We start from the raw sequence: 17599 nt of genomic DNA on the forward strand, positions 1-17599 counted from the left end.
TTTTAATGAAACATAAGCTAATACTGAAAGTTCTTCCACCTTTTTACAATTATAATACTCTGTTATAGTAATCTGTATTTTTAAATTACATATTGTTTTAATTGCCTTTTGAAGACATGGCATGTCTCTGATCCAATAATTCCCTTTTCTTTATATTTGAGTACTTTCACTGTTGTAATGAAAATCTAATATCTAGTGAGGGGAGAATATGTCTAATAAAAATGCACCACTTTTTATTCAATATTAGCTGTAATTACATTTGCTGTTAGAGAGCTTTTAAGCCCTTACATAAAACTTGATTTTATCCCTATTTTACTATATTTTTACATGGATATTGTTTTTATTTGGTGTGAGTCTGTCCAGTGTGCATTTTTAGGCAGATTACGAATATCTTGTATCCTGACCAAATGAAATAAATCTGTAGGAAGTTACTTTTGACTAGATATATGATTACAGCTGCTAGATGCAGAATGAGCTTTGTTACTCATTCAGCATTTCATTGTCAACTTGTGTGTTGTTACAGCCACTGAATACACCTAAATCAGGATCTGGGCAGGGACATGCTTACCCATTCAACCAATGAGTAATAATTTGTGTCTTCTTCTTATATCCGGCTTTTCCCCATTAAGATACTATAATATTTGTATAAAATATAACAGGATATTCTTAAAGGTGACACAGTCAAGGGAATAGGATGTACATGTGGTCGTCCTAAATAGAATTACTAATATGAATCTTTAGTGCGTAAATGTGGAGGAATTTTACCTTTGTTATGACTGAAAGACTGTCTGAACTGGGCCTACTTACATTATAATTAACGTTAGAAGTGTGTCATGTAGCCTGGGTATATAACCCCAAATGTTTGCTCCGGCACTTTGTGGGATGTATGATCTATATTCTAGGGCTGCAAGTGAGCTGATCCGCAGGTATTGGGGGCTCTGGGGGGGCTATTTTTTGAGGTAGAGGCACCAAATTTTTAGTATAGCATCTAGTTCCTCTCCCCAAAATACCTCCCAAGTTTCAAACCGATTGGACCAGGGGGTCCAATTCTATGAGCCCCAAAATATGGTGCCCCTATCCTTCATTATTTCCTATGGAAGAAAGGCATTTGAAAAGGTGTGCTGCCCCTTTAAATGTGATGGCCAGAACTCCCTTGAAGTTCAATTATACTTGTCACACCCTTGTTCCTGGTTCCACCCCCAATGTCTCCTGGCTCCACCCCCAAAGCCCCCCAGATATTTCTTGAATTGGACTTGGCAACCCTATAGAGGAGTGAATATGATATCCACTGCTGCAGCTTCTATTGTGGCATCTCCCATTGGTGGACCTCAGCTTGCTGTTTAAATCCATCCAAGTATAAAACTCAATCTAGAAATTTTGCATTGATAGTTACTGTGGCAAAACATGACTCTGATGCACTTTTTTGGGTTAGATTTGTGAGCAGCAGTATGCTCATAACCCTGAGGGATGTGCTGCAAATATTTCCTTTTAGTCTGAATTCCCTATTCTGTAACAATATTTTATATATGTATGAACTTAGAATTCATCACAAATTGAGCAAATGGCAACAGATACAATTTTAACTGCTTGTCCTGTGATTTTGAAGTACAAGGGCCAAAGACACAAAGCAAGATTTACACCCAACAGGTTCTCTACTGATCATGATTAGACCACTAAGTGCCATCATATTATTATGTAAAAGTTAGAACCATGGATGTACCAGAAAGTGCCAACTAATTAAAGAACACTTGCTGGATATTGTACCACTTATATTATTATTTAATAATATATTTAATTTTATTATTTAATACTGAACTGAGACAAATATGTAAGTTTGAATAAGTAACACATACATACATACATACATACATACATAATACATACAAGGAAACATAGGTCTCCACATAATCTGTCTTCACTTAAGCCTTTCTTAATTATGTAACAAATGACTTAATTTGTGCTTTGAAACATCATTTTGTACTTTGCACATAAACAGAGTTGCCATCTTTTAGGTGGGGCCTGGACTTCTAGAATTACAGCTGATCTCCAGATTAGAGATCAGTTCCTCTGGGAAATAGGAGCTTCGGAGGACAGACTTCATGGAATCACATATCTGCTGAGTATGATCCCTAGCCTTCACCCCCAAATGTCCAGGAATTTTCTAAACTGGAGTTGGCAACCATGCTCAGAGGTAGGCAAGAGAAGTAGAATGCTTTTTTGCTATTCTACATTTCCTTGTTATTGTGGCACTCTTTCTTTAAAAAAATACAGAACACATTAGCTTGGAGCCAAAAAAGTGAGTATCTGCTCCCAGAATTGGGACTGCCTCTCCTGCTATATCCCCAGAAGAGCTTTATATTCATGTGATAAGAACTTCCTAGTGGTTTCCACGCCAAAAGTGACATCTGGTTGTCCTCAACTAGGGCCAGGGCTTTTTCTGGCCCTCCTCCAAATAACATCCATGCCCAGCGGGACTTGTTGCCATTCCTCAGGGCATGTAAAGCAAAGGTGTTCCACCAGGCAATAGTCCTTCATGAAGTCTGGCACTCTTCTTCCATTCCCTGCCCCCTCCTCTATGAGGCAGTGATGAACATATGAAGCTGCCTTATACTGAATCAGACCCTGGGTCCATCAAAGTCAGTATTGTCTACTCAGACTGGCAGCAGCTGTCCAGGGTCTCAAGCTGAGGTTTTCACGCCTACTTGCCTGGATCCTTTTTGGTTGGAGATGCCGGGGATTGAACCTGAGACCTTCTGCTTACCAAGCAGATGCTCTACCACTGAGCCACGATCCTGATATTTCCAGAAGCTATCACTATCAGATCAACGTAGGCTGCTGTAAATTGTATTTTTATGCATTATTTAATTCTGAAAAAATTATTTTCTTCTGTAAAATTTGTAAATTTATTACTGTCGTACACTGCCCTGAGCCCTGTTTTCAGGGAAAGGTGCCTTAAAAGTCTAATTTAACAAACAAACAAAAATATTGCCATCCTCTCTTCCATGCTGCAGCTTCGTGTACCTCCCATGCCTTCCTTGAGCATCTGGGAGCCCCCTGGAATGGTGTGGGGTATAGTAAGGAATTCAGCAGTGATAAGGGGAAATGGGTTAAAATAACTCCTGTTCTTATGCTAGTAAAAATGCCATTCTGCTTGGAGATCCCTAGTAATTACAGCTCTTGCATCACCTTCCCTAAAAAAAGAAAAATAAGGGAATCATAAGGGTAATATTAACTTGATCCCCTCAAGGACTGCAACCAGCATAACAGCTGGGTTGGAAGTTGGAGTCTCGGAAAATAAGCAACTACTCACTCCTACAACACAGTTCTCATCTCAGGAATCAGGAAAAGGTTCATATATGGAACCTGCAGCTCATAGAACTGGAATATGTTAACTCTGGGACTGGTTTGCAGGAGAAGATTGTTTCTATTGCCCTCTGAGTTCAAAAGCAGCTCTTTCAGGTCTCTCTCTCCAATGGTCACACTTCCAGTATACTGAACGCCAACCATGAAAACTGGCAGCATGAACCAAACAGGGCCAGCAGAATTGTATCTTTGCCAATTAGCAGCATTCCAAGGCTGTATTTGTCATGTGGGTGCGCTCCTCCTTTCCCCAAACAGATGGTGGAAGAGGCTTAGTTTGTTGTAACACCCAGGCTAAACTATTTTGTTCTTGTAGTCCCCTTTATATCAAAAAAGAAAACTCTTGTGCACACCACCTTTGCTCTGAAAATATATATATATTTAATTCTAATGATGTTGGCAGAGTCTTGGCTTTGACTTAAAGCCCCACAGGATATATCCGGTGAATGAGTAAGATTAGTTAGCTGAACAATTATCACTCCAGTGTCTCATAATACAGAAGTAGTTTGCCTACAATATGCTTATATTTGGGCAGGTTTATAGATTGTGGTGTTTAGGAATTATTTTTCTAACCTTGCTCATCTTTGCCCCTAATGCTTAATTCACAGGAAGCTGCTGTTCTGCATTAAAGCATTATTTTCAATTTTGTTCTCTTTTGTCATTTGTTTTATGGAAATTGTGTGATAGTGATAATAAGCAATAAGTCTCAAATGCAGTTCAAAACTTCAAAAATAGCAAGGAGGCTAATTCTGAAGTGCTGCCTCCAGTCAATCCCAGGTATTAAATTGACATCTATAGATTTTATATTATTGATCAATACAATTTGAAGGATCTACTTAAAGTGTTTTCTTGCATGTATCTTTCTGCTATCTCATTTTATTTGTAGTCATATTGACACTTTGGTTCTTGTAAGTCATGGTGTACTGTTTTTCTTATGTATCTGTGCTATTGGTAAAAGAATAAATGGTGCCTGTAGCATGCGTATAAGTAAAACATGTATTTTCAGTTCCTTTATGTTTAGCACAACAGAGTCCATAATGGTGTATACAGAGTTTGTATTATATGGACAAAAATAACTTGTGGTAAGCAAAACAGGGTATAACACAGCCCTTCTTTAAAATGGGCAAATTGTTGTAACATTTGAACTAAAATATGGAAGCATATTAATTAAACTTCAGTAAAACTTTTTAAAACAAGTGTTTACATTGCATAAGGATTTATGAGACTGATTAATATATGCCTGCTGTACAGCCCCCCCCCCCCCATGTGAACTGTCTTGAATATATGGGCATGTAGAGAAACTGCATTGGGAATATAGACAGTCCAGACTTATTTTTTATTATTGTGACAACTGTCAAACAGTGTCATCACAATGCATATGCATTTCCATCCCATATTGCTCAGGAATCCACTCGCCAATAATTGACTAATACATCTATGGAACTTATTCTATCACTAATATATAGTTGTTAAAAGTGACATCCCATGAAGATATTTTGCAGCCCTTTTTTAAGTTGCTGAAAATAATAGGATTTCAAAATTCGGTTGCCGTAAGCTAACCAAGGTCTGGCAAATTTACAAAAGCTGTTGTGATAATTTGCATGTGATGATTATAAGACATAAGTGTATTAAATGATACAAGATCTTTTACAGTAATTCTTAACTCTCTTCCTAATAGTTGAACTATTTCACTGCTGTTTCTGTAAATAATTTTCGATCAGGAAATTATATGAACTTTTGTAGTTATGGCTTTAAAAAGTGCAAGAATCTATTTGATCAGCTTTTCCTATCCACTCTTAGAACATGATTGTGCTGTATGTTCATGCTTTTGTATGACAATGCTGGTGCAGGAAACTAAGCTCTGCACAGGTCACAGCCACCTCTTAGAGACAGTAGAAGACTGAAGCAGCTGATAGGGCCAGATCTACATATTTTTTGAGTGGGGGCAAAAAAAAAAATGGGGCCTCCACTCAAAAAATGGGGGGCAGGCAATCTCCCCATTTAAGCACCCCACCAGGGAGGGAAGCCACAGGCCTGCCTTTGCCACCTCCCCACCTTGCAGGGAAATGATGAAGGCAGGTAATCCGCCTCCCCCTCCCCATTGAAATACCCCACCAGGATGTTTAAATGGGGAAGAAAGCTGCGGGTCTGCCTTTGCAGCCTTCCCACCTTGTGGGGGGACGGCAAAGGCAGACTGTCTGAGTCCTCCCCATTTAAAGACCCCACCAGCCAATGAGGTCTTTAAATGGGGGGGAGCCATGGGGCTGCTTTTGCTGATCTTTCTTCAGACCATCCTGGGGGACACCCAATTTGGCACCCCTCAGTGGCTCCCAGAACTAGTGCTCCCTCTGCCCCCTAGATCCAGCTCTAATACCTGAGCTAGGGTAGTCAACACTGTCCTGGGAAGTTACTAGAGATCTGGAGATGGAGCCTGTGGAGGGATATCTACAATAGGGCAAGGCTGAAATAGGGTGGGCAGGTGCATTTTGGATAAAACTTTGCTTTCAGAAATTTGATCACCTGCAATACAAAATTGAAAAAAATAGACAATGGAGAAGGGATGAAATAATTGCCCTCACTCACATTTGACTTTATAACCTTATCATCAGGAAACCTATTCAGAGTGAGGGCAGTACTTTGTCACTATATTATTTTATCTCATTGCCAGATCTAATTGGCTACATGATACCATAATATCCTTATTCTGAGTACATTATCCCTTACTGCTTGAATTACATAGCAATGGAAAATGGTGTTGAAGTAGCTTGCAAAAGGGGTAGCTGCAAGGAAGTAACCAATGTAAATAAGTTAAGCCTCTGGAGTATTTTTGAGCAAGAGATACTTTATATTTCTGGAAGATACTTAGTTTTTTAAGAACCTTGAAAGTTATGTCCCCAAATGACAGCTTGGTAAGTGGAGGCATCACAAAACAGTAGAAGTACTAGATTCCTGCTGCTGGTTCATGGTCCTCAACAGGAGCTTAGTGATGCCAAATATCAGCCTGAGAACTTTGATTCATCTTCAGTCTTCTGTGCAGTCCCAGTTTGGAAAAGCTCACACACAGGTTGGCCATGGAGATAATTTTCTACCTAAAATAGTAAAGGAGGAAATTTTAGAATTTAGATCTGTACAGAAGAGCTTCATATGGCTCTGACTCAATCCCCTGTTTACATACTTGGACCCTGGTTCCACTGCAGTCCGAAGGTGAGGTTAAGCCTGGTTTGTCTGCAGCATTGGAGAGGTGGCCACCATTTCCATCAGATCTAAAGTCTGTTCCCCAATGCCCCACATAATTCCCATTTATGCCATGGCAGCTTTATAATTTCTTCATGTCTCCCACTTAAAATCTGGAGTTGGGAGAATACTATGAACAGATGCCAGAATAGAACTGGGGCCTGTTTTTCTGATAAAAAGACAGTGGTCGATTCCAAGAGAAGGACACTTCTTGCAGTTTCTACAGGAACACTCTGGCTGTCCTTTGGAATAAAAGGAGGAGGGAAAAGGACTCAGAATTGAGCATAGCTTGGAACTTTCATTGAATTTTCTTCTGATGATACAGTAGGGGAACAAAGTCCTGTCTTTCCTAATGAGACTATTTGACTTTATTTGTAATAGATTTGTTTGCTTATTTATTTTAGTATATTTCTATTCCGCCCATTCCCTGTAGGGCTCAGGGCGGAGTACAACATATGATAAAACAATAAAATACAATAAAAACATTTTTAAAACAGGCAACTCAACAGCACTCAGAGAAGTTTACCATATCATCACATATTGCCCAGCCTGGCCATCTCACACCATGATATCTCATAGAGATGGCAGATGGTAATCCATTTTGTAGCACAGGTGACAGTACCAATAGGGGAGGCCAACCAGATCAAGAATAGATGCTCTGTATGGCTTTGTCATTGGAGACTGATGTTTCTGCCACGGATCTAGAGCTTAAAGACAAGATTCTGAGTTCTTAACTCTGACTTACCTGGGATAATAGCTTTCCCAACGCTTGAAGGATTAGACATCACTAAGTCAGTTGGGAAAAACTAGAATCAATTCCTGTAATATCAAGGAAGGCTGAAAACCTGTATAGGATGAAAGAAGATGGCTGCTCTTTCTCATTCACCCATCCTCTGTCCTCCTCACTTTAAATGCTAAGCAATCTTGTTCTATTTACAAATAACTAGGTCATTTTGGAAATATGCACATTTCTTAATTTGTTATGCTGGCCCCCAAAAGGAAAAAAGTAGCATTGTCTCAAACTTTATTCAGATGGATTGTTGCTGCAATTAAACAGTGTTACAATCAAGCTGGATTGTTGTGTTCACTCCCTTTTCAAGCACATTGCACACAGGCTCAAACATCTTCCACAGCCTTTTTCCAGGGAGTCTTCATATCAGACATGCAGAGCTACAACCTGATCATCTTCTGATACCTTACTCAGACCTTATTATGTGGATGTAAATACAAGACAGGAATCACCAGTGGGGAAACCAGTTCTCTCTTTTTTGCTTAATTAAAAATTCAACCCTCCTTCTGGATTTGTAGCCTGTTAAACTCACAATGTTGGACTGCACAGAAGACCAAAGATGAAAGCAGGATTGCACTTACCTGTAACTGTTCTTCATCAAATTGTCTTCTGTGCAGACATGCATTCCCTCTCTCTTGTCCTGCTGGAAGCTCTATGTGTTCAGCAGTAGATAAAGAACTTGAAGGGTCTCAGCAGAAACTAATGGAAGGGGGTGCCACTCTGTTGGAGTGCATGACTCTTTTGGTGGGAAACATCATTCTCCATGTGATTCTTTTGGTGGGAAACAACATTATCTGAGGGGAAGGAGTGTCCTGTTTTACTATTTTAGCTAGAAAATTCTTTCTGTGGCCAACCTGCTTGTAGAGAAAAAGTTAGGAAAGCTAACGCTCACTATGAACTTAGGCTGGCCAAAGATGCTAAAAACAATAAAAGGGTTATTTTTTTATGTTCAGAGTAAGAAAAAGACCAAGGACATGGTAGGAAGGAAATTGTAACAGGTAATGAAGAGATGGCAGAACTGCTCAATTCCTACTTTTCCTCAGTCTTCTCTTCTGAATGAAACAGTGCTCAACGTGGCAAAAACAGAACATATAATGAGGGTATGGAGTTCCAGCCTAGGATCAGCATTGGGGTAGTACATAAACACCTAGTTTCTTTAAATAAAACTAAGTCCTCTGGGCCAGATGAACTGCATCCAAGGGTTCTAAAAGAGCTTGCGGATGTAATTTCTGAGCCTCCGACTGTTATTTTTGACAATTCTTGGAGAACAGGAGAGGTGCTGGAAGATTGGAGGCGGGCGAATGTTGTCCCCATCTTCAAGAAGGGAGAAAAGGAGGATCCGGGTAACTACCAACCCATCAGCTTGATGTCTATACCTGGAAAAGTTTTAGAACAAATAATCAAACAGTCAGTCCTGGAACATTTAGAAAGAATGGCTGTGATTACTAAGATCCAGAATGGGTTTTTCAAGAACAAGTCATGTCAGACTAACCTGATCTCTCTTTTTTTGAGAAAGTGACTACCTTGCTGGATCAGGGAAATGCTGTAGACATCGTTTATCTTGATTTCAGTAAGGCTTTTGATAAGGTTCCACATACTGTCCTTGTTGACAAGTTGGTAAGATGTGGTTTCAATCCTGTTACTGTTAGGTGGATCTGTAACTGGTTGACAGGTCGCATCCAAAGTGTGCTTGTGAATGGTTCCTCATCCTCTTGGAGAGGAGTGACAAGTGGAGTGCCCCAAGGATCTGTCCTGGGACCTGTTTTGTTCAACATCTTTATAAATGATTTGGATGAAGGGATAGAGGGAATGCTTATTAAATTTGCCAATGATACTAAATTGGGAGGGGTTACAAATACAGTAGAAGATGGAAACAGGATACAAGATGACTTTGACAATGCTGGAAAACTGGGCTAAAACCAATAAAATGAATTTTAACAGGGATAAATGTAAAGTTCTGCATTTAGGTAGGAAAAATCCAATGCATGGCTATAGGATGGAGAAGACTTGTCTTAGCGGTAGTATGTGCGAAAAGGATCTAGGGGTCTTAGTGGACCATACACTGGACATGAGTCAACAGTGTGATGTGGTGGCTAAAAAGGCAAATGCCATTTTGGGCTGTATCAACAGAAGTATCATGTCCAGGTCAAGTGAAGTGATGGTATCGCTTTACTCTGTTCTGGTAAGACCTCACCTGGAGTATTGTGTTCAGTTTGGGGCACCACATTTTAAGAAGGATATAGACAAACTGGAATGGGTCCAGAGGAGGGTGATGAAGATGGTGAGGGGTCTGGAGACCAAGTTCTATGAGGAAAGGTTGAAGGAGCTGGGCCTGTTTAGCCTGGAGAGGAGGCGTCTGAGAGGTGATATGATCACCATCTTCAGGTACTTGAAGGGCTGTCATATAGAGGATGCTGTGGAATTGTTTTCTGTTGCCCCAGAAGGTAGGAGTAGAACCAACAGATTGAAATTAAATCAAATTTAATTGTTGTTTCGGCTCAACATTAGGAAAAACTTCCTGACCGTTAGAGCAGTTCCTCCGTGGAACTGGCTTCCTCAGGAGGAGGTGGTGGGCTTTCCTTCCTTGGAGGTTTTTAAGTAGAGGCTAGATGGCCATCCAACATCAATGAAGATCTTGTGAATTTAGGGGGAGTTATTTGTGAGTTTCCTGCATTGTGCAGGGGGTTGGACTAGATGACCCTGGAGGTCCCTTCCTACTCTATGATGCTATGATTCTAATAGTACAATTGTGCTGCCGTGCTTGAAGGCAGTAGGCCTTTAAAGAGACCTTGATATGCCTCAGCAAGGGAAGGGAAGGCATTTAAAGAGACCTACATGCCTTCTGTTTACTTACCTTTACATGCCTTCCATTTACAGCATTACCTACTGCCTCCTCAAAGCCCCTGCACAGTAGTGGTGGTGGAACTCAGCCAGTGAACTTTTGAGTTCACTGGCTGAGTTGCAGCACTGCACTTGGAAAAGCCACTAGGCATTTAAAAATACTGTGATCTCTTTACAAGCTGGTCTTCCAATCCCCATGATGGCTATGTGACTCATTGAGTGCACTCAGGAGGGCGGAATATAAATCAAATAAAGTATAAGTATATTCCTTCGGAGTTCATTTACTGAGTTGTGCTGCAATGTTGACATTGAAAGCAATGGAGGATGGGACACCTTTGGGGGCCCATAGAATTTGACCCCCAACCCAATCTTTTTGAAACCTTTTTAAACCTAAAAAACAGCTCCCCAGAGCCCCAGATACCCTCAGATCAATTCTCCATTTTAATGGAGCCAAAGTTTTTGGGGTTTTCTGAAAAATTTCCAAATCCCAATGCCATACCATTATTGGGAGTCAGGAATATTGGAAAATACCGGTGTTTTTTGAGTTCAGTATATCCCCCCCCCCTTTTTTTTTGCAAAGCCAAATGGCAGTTGGTTTCAAGCAGGGTTTTTTTGTAGAAAAAAATAGCAGTAATTCTTTTGCATATTAGGCCACACCCCCTGATATCACCATTGTTTTGCACAGGGCTTTTTGTAGAAAAAGTTCAGCAGGACCTATTTTGTATATTAGGTCACACCACCTGACACCAATCCAGCCAGAACTGTGTTTCTGTGCGTTCCTGCTAAAAAAAAAGGCCATGGTTTCAAGCAATGCAGTGGAGGGGTTCTCTCTGTTTCATCTCTTCCTCAAAAGCAGCTGAATATAAAGTTCATTCATGGAAGCAACTTGGGAGGGGAGAAGCAGATGGCAGTTGGTCCCATACAGGAAGATGTGTGGTCTCACCACTAAAGCAGCCATTAGAACAGAGATGTTGAACTCATTTGTTATGACGGCTGAATCTGACATAAATGAGACCATGTCAGGTCAGGCCATATAAGGCTGGGCCATGTTGTGTACTTTAAACTTTTAAACGACACAGACAAACACAATTGAATATTTTTCAAAACCTCCTCAAAACCTTAAAATGAAACATGCTTAACACGTTAGCACTCATTGGTCTTAAAGGTGCATTCTTTGTATTTCTCCCGTGGAATCCAGGGAACTGAGCAAAGGAAGCTCTGGCTCTTTCCTTCCTCCCCCAGGGGACCAGGAGGGGAAGGAGCCTCAGCCAATAGGCTTGGCTCAGTAGGTCTGCTGTGCGATTGAGTAAGCCTGGCAAAGCAAGCTCTCCCGCCCACCCTCCCTCCTTAAAGGAGGAGCCTCAATCAATGGAGAAAAATAGAGGCTTTGCTCTGCAGCTCTTGTGCAAATGAGCATGCCTGGCAAAGCAAGCTGTTATGCAGTAAGAAGTAAGAGAGAGGGAGAAGGAAGCAGATGACAGCCAGTTGCTTAGGGGCTTGATTGGGGCCCTCTGAGGGCCTGATTTGGCCCCTGGCCCACATGTTTGACACCCCCGCATTAGAAACATACATAGGTATATGTCTGTTTGACTTTCAAGACTTTGGTAAAAAAACATAGTTTCTCTATAGGTCTGCGAAATTGTTATATAAATATATTCCCTCATGGCTGTTTACTGGCAAAGTTGGTGTGTATATTTAGTGAAGCTTTTCTGTTGATAGCTCTGAGGGTAAATAAAAGTCTCCTTAAAATTTTATAGCTGTTAGTGAAAATCCCACAAGAATACCTTGAGTTCTAGTTCTAGGCTTTGGGTAGGATGCTCAGGATTGCACAGAACTTCCAGAACTCACTGGATTTTCTGTAGAATTTTCACATTCCTGATCTGTATGCCACTTCTCCCTCTTCCCAGTCACCACTAAATCTTGGAGGCTTTTGGCAGCTACTTCTGTTGCAGGTATATCAGGCAAACCCCAGTGGACATTCAGAAGTGTTGAGGAACTTGAGGGTTCAGTTCTGAGTTTGAGATTTAAGGCTTTGGATAGTCATTTTTTATGCTATTCAAGTAAAATGTTATAGCACCTCAGGGCTTTTTTTGTAGCAGGATCTCCTTTGCATATTAGGCCACACACCCCTGATGTAGCAAATCCTCCAAGAGCTTACAGGGCTCTTAGTACAGGGCCTACTGCAAGCTCCAAGGGGATTAGCTACATCAGGGGTGTGTGACCTAATATGCAAATGGATTCCTGCTACAAAAAAGTCCTGTAACTCCTGCTGTAATATATTTTGATGGTTGAATTTGATGTTATGGGCATGATCTACCTAACATCAGAGGTAAACTTGTATTAGTCCCTTCAGGACCGAATCTACATGTTTTTTGAGGGGGGCAAAATTAAAAAATGCCGCCCCCCTATGGGCCATTCTATCTTATGGTCCCATAGAACACAATGGACTCCATACCCAATTTGGCACACCCCCCTCAATCGGCGCCCGGGGCAAGCACCTCCCTCTGCCCCCCCTAGATCCGGCCCTGAGTCCCTTCAATGTGAATTGAGGTGGCACTTTGATTAGATTATGTCATTTGATGTAGGGTATATTCTATTTGTGTAAAAAAACTCCTATTGTATGTTTAAACTTAAAGCTGCTTCAAACATTGTAACCATCTTCCACAGAAAATTAGAAATCCACTGGATCTGAATGTTAAACTAGTTTAATAGCTATCCTAGTTTCTTTGTTCTCATGCTTAAATGATAGGTTACATGCAGAAAAAGTACCTCTGTTTTTTTCTCTAACAATTTGATTTTTTGCAAATTTCTTCATAATAAAAATGTCTCTCTTAAACTCAAGATTTATTTTGTTTTATTTTTTTAAAAAACGATTAAATCATTGAAAAGATTGTCAACCAGTAAATTGTTAACATTGCCTTTTATCAAAACATGCATGCTTCATTGTAACTTACAGATGTTTCATTGCCTGCTTGTTTATTCCCCAAATTAAAAAAAATAATGTTAAAATAAAAACAAAGTTAGCTTTTGTTCTTCATTTACTAGATAAAGGAAGGAAGGACATGCAGTTCTTCTGGGTGTCCTTAAATTTTTTAAAATGTATTTGTGTACATTTAAAAAAAAAGTGTTCTCTGAAATACATGTGTTTAATGTGCACTGCGGTTAAACTACTTGTTTTCTCTCTGCCTGTTCTTTGAAGATGCCAATTAGGAATAATGGGAAACAAGGGGTAGGCTAAGCTTTGCAGTGCATTCTTGTTTACATCTGTGTGTGATTATTTCAGTCTAATGTTTTAAACACTTTGGCCCATTCATGCTCTCATTGACATTAATGGGGCTCTGCTATTAGCTTTAATAGGAGCAGGACTGGGCTTTGCACTGTTGTTTTGTGTTGTGTTCATTGCATTCTTTCTTGTTTGTGAAATGACCACCCACCCATGCATGTGTTTGCCAGGTATATTTATTTGTGCTTTTCCACCAAGGGGCTTGTTTCTTCTTATGTTTCAGGTTAAGTATTGGTAGAATGAAATAAAAAGGCAAAAGAAGGATTTTGGGTAAAACTGTTAGTTAAAAGAATTCTCATCTTACTCTAAATAAATAGTTGGCATTAAATTGTTTAATACCATTATTAAATTAAACCATATTACATGCTGTCTTATATTAATTTGTTCAGTATTGCTTTGCTGGACAATAGTAAGACTCTTAGCTTAAATAAGCATTTTCTTTTATAAATCAGGCAATAGCTGTTTTGATCTCAGAAGTTCAGGGATTCCCCCCCCCCACATGTCATTGGAATGAAAAATTGGTTAACTAATGGCATACCCATAAATCCTTTAATTATATGGCAGCTGATAGTAGAGGATAGTAGAGAAAAATTATCTGAAATATTGGTGATTTTTTTCTTCTGAAAAAATTAATAGGCTCATGAAGCTGAGGAAGAAGCACGGATGAATCCTGAATTTGCAGACAGAATGAAGCAGCTTGACAAAGAAGCAGCCTATTACAGGGATGAATGTGGCAAAGCTCAAGCTGAAGTTGACAGACTCCTAGAAATCCTTAAGGAAGTAGAGAATGAAAAAAATGACAAAGATAAGAAAATTGCTGAACTAGAAAGGTAAATTGTTCATAGTTTTTGTTTTCTCATGAATGCATTTTACATTAACCTCTAGTGACAACTGTGGTAAAATTTAGAAGGACATAGGTCCAAAGCAGAAAGAGAGAGAGAGAGAGAGAGAGAGAGAGAGAGTGAGGATTTTGTATGAAGTGTTTATGTATTGTAGAAGTCTGGGAACAGATCAAGTACAATACCTCACCCTCAATTTCATTGAAAAACAAGATTATCAGTGGTAGAAGAAAATTAATTTTCTTATAATGTGGACGGAGAGGAAGGAAAGAGGTACAATACATAGTATGAAGTAGAAATTGGTAGTTAAGTGATAAAAACTGGCAATTTATTGAACATTTAAAAGTATAAGAAAATGGAAATAGTGCTCAATGAAATAACGGATAAAATGATTTTTCACTCTCAGAACAGTACAAATATACAGTTGCATTACTAAATTAGCTATAGCTTTGGTGAAAGAGATTGTTATCTTTATAACTTAGTGATGAGGTCATCTTTAACCAATGCTATCACAGGCGGAATTAACAGAAGCATCATTTAACAGAAGACAGCTCAAAACTGCAAATATGTTCTTTTAGATACTCATTTTTGGTAACTACAAAAGAATAATGGTTTTGATCTACTGGGAAAGAATCAGGCAAAAGTACTGAAAATGGTTAAAAACATTTATGTATTTGGCCTCGTTAGATTTGTACCATGATTAATCACTAATAGTAATTTTAATGGCAAATTCTTTTCTTAAAGAGGTTACAATTAGGTACTTTACATAATTAACATGAAAAACATATGAAAACTTACTTGAGAATAAATTCTGTTGAACTAGTGTTGCCAAGTCCAATTCAAGAAATATCTGGGGACTTTGGGGGTGGAGCCAGGAGACATTGGAGGCGGAGTCAGGAACAAGGGTGTGACAAGCATAATTGAACTCCAAGGGAGTTTTGGCCATCACATTTAAAGGGACAGCACACCTTTTTAAATGTCTTCCTTCCATAGGAAATAATGAAGAATAGAGGCACCTTCTTTTGGGGCTCATAGAATTGGACTCCCTGGTCCAATAGTTTTGAAACTTGGGGGGTACTTTGGGGACAGGCACTAGATACTATACTGAAAATTTGGTGCCTCTACCTCAAAAAACAGCTCCTTCAGAGCTCCTGAAACCTCCAGATCAATTTCCCATTATACCCTATGAGAAACAATCTCAACATAGGGAATAATGAAGTGCTCAGCAGACATTTCCCTCCCTCCCACCCCGTTTCTGGCGACTCTGAAGCGAGAGATTGGCCTCTCTACTCATGAGCTGCTGCCAACTTCTCCCAAGTAGCACAGACACACCATCTCAAGAGGAAGCCTTTCAATTGGAGACTGAAGCCTCTGGAGGTGGAAAGGCACATGGTCCTTGTTGATGCGCCAGTGTTTGGTGAGGGTGGTCTTTAGTGATGCAAAGAATGAAGGCTTGCACACAGCAGTGGTAAACTACTATATACAATTTATTTACACCTCCACTCTCCAAACCGACAGAATGCTCCACTGCAACACCACCATACATAACCCACACACAGTAAAGTGTCTCTGTACATTTATACAATTCATCTCCCCAGGTGACCAATCAGCTTGCTGCTGAGTCATGCTGACATTGTCCTGGCTGATGCAATCTGCCAAGCAGCCACCTCCTGTCACCTAGATGATCTACCTGGCAGATCAGTTACTTTCACTTTCCCAGCATGTGCTTAGAAACTGTCATTGTCTTCACAATACTGACAGTCCTCTGGGGGCGGGGCTTCCCCCCGCCGGCCAGTGGACTGGGGACGGGAAGGAGGCTGGGAAAGTAGAAGAACCCCTGCTGGGACCTGGGGATTGGCAAGCCAATGTTGAACTCAGTTGGATTTACTTCTGAGTGGGCTGATTTAGGTAAATAAAACAGGTAAATGAATAATAAAAGTTTGAAATAGATAACATGGCTTTGGCCTCCAGGAGGAAGGGGCCTGTTGAAGGCATCATCCTTCACCACAAACTCAGTCAGAGAAGTCCTGAGAAACACATTTATTTGCACAAATAAAATACAGTGCCCACAATTTCTTTCTTGAGTGCTATCCCAGCCTTCCTGAGTTTCCTTGATCAGTGCCATGTTTCTGAGTGGTCTGCATCATTCTCTTTTTCCAGTTTCTGCCCCTGCTTTTCCTTCTCACTTTTGGCCAATTCCTTCTCCTTAACCCCCCCATTCCATTTCCCACTTTTCCACTTCTCTCCTTTTCCCTTTTTGACTCCTATCTCTTCTTGCTTCCTCCTTCTGGCTCTGCCCCTCTTTCCTTTTCTACTGCTCTAACCCCTACTTGTCTCCCCCCACCTAGCCTTTATAGCCCAGGGGTCCTCTAATGAACAACTCAGCTCTTCCCTGCTTTCTCCTGACCGATTAAGGCCTAGCACCCCTACTGCCAGATCTCTCCAAATATGCATGGATGGCTTCTGTGTACAAGATGCACTTTGCTTCCTGGTCACTGTCACCAGAACCAACTGCCTCCTATGCACAAAGGCCACTTGGTTGGTAGATGAAGGCCAGGCAGGGCAGTGGTTGACAGCTTTCCTGGCTTCGTGGTGTCTCTAAATGATCAGCTCCTAAGGAAGGCCAACCATTTGACACTGCAACTATGATCAAGATGACATATTTATTTATTTTATTCAATTTATATCCCACCCTCCCCGCGAAAGCAGGCTCAGGGCGGCTATCTCTCTTCCTTTCTTCCTTACTCTGGTCCCAAATTTGATCAGCTTTCTCCCAGATTTTCCAGGCTCCTAACTGGATTTAAAACAAAAAGTTGGAAAAAAAAATTCAAGAACTCTCAAACAGCTCTCCATCATATGCCTGTTATTGCTGGATGCTGGAAGGGAGGCTGAACACACACACACACACACACACACACGGCAGTGTAGGCACCCTGTGGCATGCATGTCTCAAATTTTTCCTAAGGGGTGGGTGTGGCAGTAACCTGGAAGCAGAATGCTGGCTTCTGGCATTTAAAAAAATTCTTGGCTGCATCTGATTTCTTTACATATTGTTTCAGGGACTGATGTGATCCATTATCTTCTTATACATGGTAAGGAAGGCATCCTTTGCAAAACAAAAACAAAAACACACCATGCCTCCCCATCAATGCAATCTATGAATGTAGTTTGAATTTTAAAAATATAGTGCATATGTGGGTGTGTGATTTAATGGGATGAATCAAGCATCTTAATTATTTGTTTTTTTGATTT

The 17599-nt window shown here is 40.3% G+C and overlaps 1 protein-coding gene across 11 annotated transcripts in view; it reads left to right on the forward strand.

Annotated features, from left to right (window-relative positions):
* Positions 1 to 17599, forward strand: part of ERC2 (ELKS/RAB6-interacting/CAST family member 2) — a 1199719-nt gene that overhangs the window by 569892 nt on the left and 612228 nt on the right. For 7 of the 11 annotated variants that reach the window (XM_060239768.1, XM_060239771.1, XM_060239769.1 and 4 more), the window contains one exon: positions 14145 to 14338. In XM_060239768.1, coding sequence (XP_060095751.1) covers positions 14145 to 14338 — 194 coding nt within the window. Of the gene's footprint in view, positions 1 to 13424; positions 13455 to 14144; positions 14339 to 17599 lie in introns of all 11 variants that reach the window. The other 4 variants (XM_060239766.1, XM_060239767.1, XM_060239773.1 and 1 more) reach the window with 1 other exon arrangement.

The sequence above is a fragment of the Heteronotia binoei genome, chromosome 5 (assembly GCF_032191835.1).
Source record: "Heteronotia binoei isolate CCM8104 ecotype False Entrance Well chromosome 5, APGP_CSIRO_Hbin_v1, whole genome shotgun sequence".
NCBI lineage: Eukaryota > Metazoa > Chordata > Lepidosauria > Squamata > Gekkonidae > Heteronotia > Heteronotia binoei.